This window comes from Poecilia latipinna, unplaced genomic scaffold (assembly GCF_001443285.1).
Source record: "Poecilia latipinna isolate Pla-1442-1.1 unplaced genomic scaffold, P_latipinna-1.0 Scaffold1672, whole genome shotgun sequence".
Lineage (NCBI taxonomy): Eukaryota > Metazoa > Chordata > Actinopteri > Cyprinodontiformes > Poeciliidae > Poecilia > Poecilia latipinna.
In genome coordinates this window covers 103,822-112,062 of record NW_015114288.1, presented here as the reverse complement: position 1 = coordinate 112,062, position 8,241 = coordinate 103,822, and the positions used below count along the sequence as shown (strand labels likewise).

General features: G+C 41.1%; 1 protein-coding gene across 1 annotated transcript in view; it reads left to right on the top strand.

Annotated features, from left to right (window-relative positions):
- Positions 1-8,241, top strand: part of carm1 (coactivator-associated arginine methyltransferase 1) — a 43,440-nt gene that overhangs the window by 30,871 nt on the left and 4,328 nt on the right. Inside the window, exons 8-14 of the mRNA XM_015059958.1 lie at positions 1,340-1,421; positions 1,541-1,626; positions 1,938-2,027; positions 2,110-2,247; positions 3,482-3,571; positions 3,684-3,796; positions 7,141-7,218. Of these exons, the coding sequence (XP_014915444.1) occupies positions 1,340-1,421; positions 1,541-1,626; positions 1,938-2,027; positions 2,110-2,247; positions 3,482-3,571; positions 3,684-3,796; positions 7,141-7,218 (677 nt within the window). The remainder of the gene's footprint in view (positions 1-1,339; positions 1,422-1,540; positions 1,627-1,937; positions 2,028-2,109; positions 2,248-3,481; positions 3,572-3,683; positions 3,797-7,140; positions 7,219-8,241) is intronic.

Genomic DNA, 8,241 nt, shown 5'->3' with positions numbered 1-8,241 from the left:
GTTTTTTCTACCAGTCATGGTAACTCAAAGCGGAAACAAGTGAGCCACATTAGATCCTGGAGATGTGACGTCAACGCCTGAGGTGCAAAGAGCCCATTCCTTATTTCCTCTTTTCACTCTGCCAGCATTTTTTTAAGTGTCATCAGCAGCGTTTGCTGCTGTTCCACTCAGGGCGCTGCTGTGTGTCTGAGCCTGTAGTAAGGCACTGGCTGAGCACTTTTTACACACAATGCAGGTTATTCTACCAGTTCTGCTTCTGTTGTAGCTCCTTTTTCTGTTAGGTGAGACAAACGGCAGATAAAACTTAAAACTATTCACACCTCTCTCAATACCAACAAACATGAGTTAAATGAACACAAAAATCAAATGTTTTGCTATATAAAGGATTCATTTAAGTCCAAAACACAGTGAACAATATTAGTTGTTTATGAGCTCACTACACCAGCAGGAAATAGCTGTTTTGAATACGTTGGCCTTTAGCCACATTTAGCTACGCTGCTGTTAGCTTTACAAAAATGCGACATTTTATAATGTTTTAAGGCTGTATTGTGCAATTTAATGACAAGAAGGGGAAGGAAGTACCCATAAGAGATAAACTCAACCGTACTGGACTATCTGTGATTAAAACACTCATTGCAGTAGAGTTCTAACAGCCTAAACTCTTGTTAGCTTTAGCTGCAGCACCTGCAACCTGCTCTGTTTGGAACAGGCTCTAAACTAAGGGTTATCTTATTATTATTGTGTTAAATTTCTTATAAGAATTTTGATTTTTCTTTTTCATGATAAATTCCAATTGATATTTAAAACACCCCAAAACTGTCTGTATTGATTGTTAGTTTTAATATTTTCTCCACTGTTTGTTCAATGAGAATATCAAATCATATATTTGAAAATATGATTAAAAGCAAACTGCTTTTAATCACTTACACTGTAAGTCCTCTGACAGACAAACTGCCTGCGGCTAAAGTTTAGTTATATAAATCAGACTTCTTTCTGTGACTGGAGTCCTAATGAGGCAGATTACAGATGGTGTTTGTTTGTGTTTTGTCATACAGTTGCATAACAAAGGAGTAATAAATAGTTCTTTACATCACTTAATGCCATCACAATATTTTAAGTTTTATCACAATATTTTATCGCAAAATATTGTGATAAAACTTTTAAGTCCACTCCTATTCTAAATATGGTAAAGATACACAATGAAGGCTCCTACATTGATCCTCCTACAGACACAACCTACTGTGAATACGGTTCTAGAGAACAGAGAAATGTGTCAAACAACATAGTTTTAGATGAAAGTCTTTGTTGGCTGTTGAAATGAGTAATCTCGTCCCCTCAGGTATCAGCCCTCGTTCCACGGCGTTGACCTCTCTGCTCTGCGGGGAGCTGCAGTGGATGAGTACTTCCGCCAGCCCATTGTGGTGCGTAACTCACTGATTAACACAGAGTGCAGGTCTGGTTTGGTGGTTTGGAGGAAATGGCAGCAGAACTTGGTCCTGGACTCTGTGTGAACTGGATCCTGTGATGTTGCCCCCTGCAGGACACGTTTGATATCCGCATCCTGATGGCCAAGTCAGTTAAATACACGGTGAACTTCTTGGAGGCCAAAGAGGAGGATCTCTACAGGTCTGTGAATGTGATAGAGCTCTAGCCATCTAAGATGTTAACTCTGTGAAAGTTTGATTTTAAGGCTGCGTATGGTATCTGGTTTAAGGCATTTTTAAATATTGCTTTATTGTGGCTCATTGAAAACTTTGGTTATTATTTTATTTGTTATGTGGTATGTCTTTAAGTTTTTAATTTCACAAAGGGATAACGAGACATAATTTTGATTTCCTTGAGTGTCTGCTCCATCTGATGAGTTGACTGTAAAGTAGACTTTAAGACTGTGATCTCTCTGTAGAGTGTCTGCTTACTGCCTCTTGCTTTGCTCTCAGGATAGAGATTCCTTTCAAGTTCCACATGATGCACTCCGGCCTGGTACATGGCCTGGCCTTCTGGTTCGATGTGGCCTTCATGGGATCAGTGTAAGTCCTCTGACAGACACGCACCGCCTGTGGTTTGAACTGGATTCCAACAGCTTGTCTCTCACCTGTCCCCCCCATGTAGGATGACCGTGTGGCTGTCCACAGCCCCCACAGAGCCCCTCACCCACTGGTACCAGGTGCGCTGCCTGCTGCAGTCGCCACTTTTTGCTAAAGCTGGGGACACGCTGTCTGGCACGGCCATGCTGGTGGCCAACAAAAGGTAGCTCCATGATGTATTCGCTCTGTTTTAATCGAAATAGAATTAGACTCCAAAGTGTTCAGAGAGCACAAATCACACTCAAGTGGATTTTCCTTTCCTTTTGTAACTTCACAACCACAACTGTGGTTTATTAGCTGGGGTTCTGAAGGAATGGACCAATACAAAGTAGAACATCACTGGGAATTTGAAGAAAAAGCTTAGAATTGAACAATAAATTAATTTCACTCTCTTTTTTTCTGCAAACATTTAGGGTTAATTTCAGTAGTTGCCTTCAGAAGTCACCCAGTTAGGAAACAGGCCAGCTGTGTTACATCTGAGCATAAATCCTGCTGCTCTGGGTCAGTCTGATGCCGTTCAGACCCAACGAGATCTGAGGGGTGTCTGATGTACATGCAAAGTCCATGTGGACACCAGTCTAGGGTGATTCGAGAAGTCTCGTGTCAGAAAGTCTTACGGTGTGGGAAAACCTTTGACATGGTTAGATCAAAAGGACATCACAAAAATAATGAATTAAAAAATTTAAAGGCCCAGTTTTAAGGAGATGCATGAATGATAACTTTCTTTCTCATTTTTAATCCTGTTTTCTGTGGTGCGAATTTGTCCTAGTTGAGCCACTTTCTTTTTTCTTTTTTTTTTCTTTTTTTTTTTTGGGTAAATGTGTTGTATTGGTGTAGGTACAAATACAGGTCAGCAGGTCATCAAAGTGGGTTCGGGTGAGACAAAAATGTCAAAGCATCTGACTTCAAAGCGTCCAACCTGAGGCGTTTGACAAGTGAAAGACATTCTGTCTGAACACTTTGTCAGAGAACAATGGGCATCCTGAAATAAAGTGATTAAGAATTGGAAGTTTTCCACAAACCATCTGAGGGTCACATCAAGCACATAAAGCACGGTGGTGGCAGCATCATCAGGTGGGGATGTTTGTTCTTCCTCATGGAAAGATCAGCAGATGACTGTAGCTGAGCACAGAAGACCTGAGACTAAACATCCAGCCAAAATGATTCATGTTACAGTGGCCTAGTCAAAGTCCAGACTTGAAGCTGCCACTGATTCTGGCAAGACTTGGAAACTTCTACTCTCCACTCAACAGACTTATTCAGTTTTAGCCATTTAACAAGCTGGGCTGGAGCTGCAGCTTTTTAGATGTTTGTACGCTACACATTTTGAAACCCATCTCTCACGTCTTGTTGAATTATTTTATTAATATTTGCTCTAATCCTTTCTGTCCCTCCAGACAAAGCTACGACATCAGTATTGTTGCCCAGGTGGACCAGACCGGATCAAAGTCCAGCAACCTCCTGGACTTGAAGAACCCCTTTTTCAGGTGAGTTCCTCCCCTCACTGCAGCTGGTTGCCACGGTGCCCGTAGGACCACACACACACTGATTGCTGTGTGTGTGTCTTTCATCTCCAACCGTGTTTGTTTCTGTGTGCAGGTACACAGGCACAACCCCCAATCCCCCTCCTGGCTCACACTACACCTCCCCCTCTGAGAACATGTGGAACACAGGCGCCGCCTACAGTATGAGTCAGGGGATGGCTGTATCAGGTGAACACAGAAACACTCAGATTAAAGCTGCCCCCCCTCCACACCCTCTTCTGTCTGGCTCCAGTCCCTCCTGCCCCCCCACCAGGCATGAGGCTATTTTAAGACTCTGGCAGAACTTGAAACCCTCTCTCAGCTTTCTTAGCTGAGTCTGAAGGGACAGCACTGCAGAGGTCCTCCCATCCAGCCAATTAGAAAACAGTTTAACAGACTTAAAGCTGCAGTACGTAATTTTCATGAAAAATATGTTTTATACTTGTCAATCTTGTGTACTTTCTGCTAAATGTGCTAATGGTGGAGAAACAACTCGCTATTCCAGGAAATCTGTTTATCCGCCATCACTGGTTGCCATGCTAACTAGCCTTAGCATTCATGGCAGGATCTGTTGACGAAGAGAAGCTGCAGCGTAGCAGAGATAATGGACGGATGTGAGCAGTGCTTACACAGGGGTGATTGACAGCGCCACAGCACTCCTCCTGGCTCTGATTGGTTGTTTCTGATGGTGCTGTTTATTTCTGCAGTTATCACTGGGAAGAGGTGGAGCTTTACGTTTTCAGACTATCTGTCTCATACTGTGCTGTCATGACAGCACATGACATTGCCATGGCAGTAGTTTTAAGAAATATGTAAAACATATTTTTATTAAGTTACATACCTCAGCTTTAATGTAGCAGACATTTTTCTTGCTCTTGTCTTTGCAAATATACAAAGACAAGAGTTTGGTGGGTAACACTTTATTTGAAGGGGGTTGAATAAGACTGACATGACACTGTCATAAACATGACATAACACCTGTCATGAACATAAATAAGCCTTCATGAATATTTATGCCTGTTGTCATAAAGCGTCATTCGGTAAATTATGACACTTTTAATACAAAGTTGACATTATTCAAATTGTCTTTGTTATGACAACTTGACATTAACCAAGAAATCATTACTGATATAAATTTGTTATAAAAGTATTACTGATTGCACTTTAAAAATTAGGTAACTTTATGTTATTAAAGGTAAAGTTTAAACAGTAATGATTTCCTGGTTAATGTCAAGTTGTCATAACAAAGGCATTTTGAATAATGTCAACTTTGTATTAAAAGTGTCATAATTTACCGAATGACACTTTATGACAACAGGCATAAATATTCATGAAGGCTTATTCATGTTGATGAAAGGAGCTATGTCATGTTTATGAAAGTGTCATGACAGTCTTATTCACCCCCCCTTCAAATAAAGTGTTACCGTTTGGTGTCATGATAAACACCAAACACTTGGTATTTTTGACACCATGCCTTTGTCAGCCTTCATGTTTAAATTTGCTTCATATTTCTTTCCCACCATAAACTCCCTCAATCGGAATACCTTGTGTACCTGAACAGAACATTGAAGTCAGACTTGCATCAACCTGACCCTAACTGACCTCTGACTGTTCAGGTCAAGCTATTGATCCTATTGATCCACATTTTGGGAATAAGAGGGGATGATAATCTATCAGGATAATCCATGCATCCACTCTGTCTGAAGAGATTTTAATGAGAGCTTAAAGTGAAATGAGAGGAACCTTCCCAGTGATGGGTTTTTATAAATGGGTCTTTGCAGACATCCAGTCAGGCTCCAGTACTTTGCTCACTGTCATGTGGAGTAAAATGACACCAGATTTCACCTGCAGCATGATATTCATGGATTAAAGTCATTCAGCTCTTCCTGGAGGTTCAGTGCCTTGCTCGGAGGAACTTTGGCATGTGCTGAGAGGAAGCAGGAGTCGAAACCCAACCAGTCCATTACCAGACACACACTCTTCCATCAGGATCAGCCTCACACATACTGTGGATCATGCTGATGCTCAGCATGTGTAGCTGCGGTCTCCCACTGAGTGCTTCCTGGCAGTTAGGCTGGACTTAAAGTTTTGTTGTGATGTTTTGTGGCACTCTGATAACAAAAAGAAATATTTATTACTTTTTTAGGTAACAGAATGGCTGTGACTGTATGAAGCGATCAAAGCCCCACAAACACAAATTCTGCTTTTTGAGAAACACCCATTTGTAATGAGCTTCTTTAGCTCAGCAGTCACATAAAAAGTGATCTTTATCACTAAGCTGCACACAGTAGCTGCATTTAATCATATTTACCTTTTCATTGATACTCCCATTAAATAAACAGTGGGAAAAAAAGCCTAAACAATATAAACATCATTAATTGGATTTTATTTTAACAAATCAAAATTCTTACCATAAGGAATTTATCATTATAAATGATAAGGCTGAGCAATATGGCAGAAAAATGTATCACGATATAAGCCTTTCATATCGGTAGATATTGATAGTTATTGAGGTTTTTGTTTTGAATATCTGAAATCCTTCCAAACTGATGACGAGACCTGTCCTGTTTTAGCCACAGTTTTCACTTCACATGATTGGTTTTACTTTTAGCCAGTTATTAGCATGGTGGCAAAACCTGAACCTGATGCTGCAAAGTTACTCAATAGGTTGTTGCTAGGTAACCAAAGACCTCCTTGCTCAGCTAGCAGCTAAAACCTTTTTTTCCTGTTCAGTGAATATTCTATCAAGTGTATTATATATTGATATTGATCACGTGTCTATCATGATATATATATGATTATTGATTTCTCGTGCAGCCCAAATAAATGATGCTTTAAATGGCAGTATTCAGCCTGATGATGGCGCTCACCACAGGGTCTGTTAGCTAAAGCCCATGCAGCCTTACCACCATGACTGACTGGACCGGCAAACAACATCGGTTTGACTGGCGTGTTCCATCTGGGACGCTGAGCACATGGACATGGACTCGTTTAAGGAAACTCAGACCAGCTGAACAGGCTGCAGAGCCATGAAGAGGTCATGACATTTCGAAACATGACTGCATGCTTCAGTGGGTGCAGCTGACAGAACCTGACAGTGGGACTAGCAGCAGGGTTCACCTGATGCAGATTATTCCTAAATGCTGGGATTGGAATCTAGTCGTCTCCAATAATCATCATGTTTAATGTTTCTGTTAAACAACAGAGAGCAGGAAGGGAACAAACAAAACTAATCCAGGCCCTGTTAAGTATGTTTTGATTTTCTTTTTTTTTCCTCCTGTTTTTGATAATCTGAAAATCTCTTTACATTTGTGTTTAACCTGGACAGGATGTTTTACGTCCTCTATAAAACGTTACGTGGTTATAAATGCCAGGTGTCCTTCATTTCCTCTGGTGTTTTATTGGATGAAGTTGGATTCAGAATGATTTAATGCAGCACTAATTCAGAGCTTCTGTTTGATAAATTTTTGTGAAGTCAGAACTGGGTGACCTTAGTGGTAGATGCTAACTGCTGTGTCTGCTCTGTCCATCAGGGATGCCAACAGCTTATGACCTCAGCACAGTCATTGGAAGCGGCCCAGCAGTGTCTCACAACAACCTCATCCCTCTAGGTAGGAGTCTGCCTCTCCGCTCCTCATGCAGGGAACCAGCAAAACAACTCCTGCTTGCTGAACTGAACACACAGCACTGTTGTTTTCACATCTGCTCATGTCTTTATTTTCAGAAAAGTGATCTGGTTAATTTCTTTTCTAACATACTAGAAGTGACTGAGATCAGATGTATGCAGTATGTAGCACACCCTCTGAATGATTAATTAATGATTAATGATTAATGATTAATGATTATCACTGTTAAATGATAACATTTAACAGTGAAACTGGAAAATATTTTAAATATCTAAAATACAACAAACAGTAATATGGATTAAGTCTCTGTAAACAAATGAGCTCTGAGACTGAAGCCTTTTGTCATCCAGTCTGCTGGAAAGAGACACAAAACAATCAATCATGGAAATGGAAATATTGAGTTAGTTTTAATTCACCATTGATTAATTGGTTTACTGTTACAGGTTTAGTGATCAGTCACTTTAACTAGCTCAACTAGTTAAAGTTTGGGACGTTTTGCTCTGTTGAAGAACAGCAGCAGGTTCTAGCAGTACCGGTCCTGACCAGGCCCACAGGACAGTCCATCATGTGCTAACTGATGCTACCAAGTTAGCTGAGGTAGTGGTGGGGTTTGGGTTGCTATAGTTACTACATAACATTTTAGAAGCGAGGATTAATTCTTTAATCTGACCTCTCTCTGTCCTCTCTGTCTCTGTCCTCTCTGTCTTTGTCCCTGTCTCTCTGACCTCTCTCTGTCCTCTCTGTCTCTGTCCTCCCTGTCTCTGTCCCTGTCTCTCTGACCTCTTTCTGTCCTCTCTGTCTTTGTCCCTATCTCTCTGACCTCTCTCTGTCCTCTCTGTCTCTGTCCTCTCTGTCTTTGTCCCTGTCTCTCTGACCTCTCTCTGTCCTCTCTGTCTTTGTCCCTGTCTCTCTGACCTCTCTCTGTCCTCTCTGTCTCTGTCCTCCCTGTCTCTGTCCCTGTCTCTCTGACCTCTCTCTGTCCTCTCTGTCTTTGTCCCTGTCTCTCTG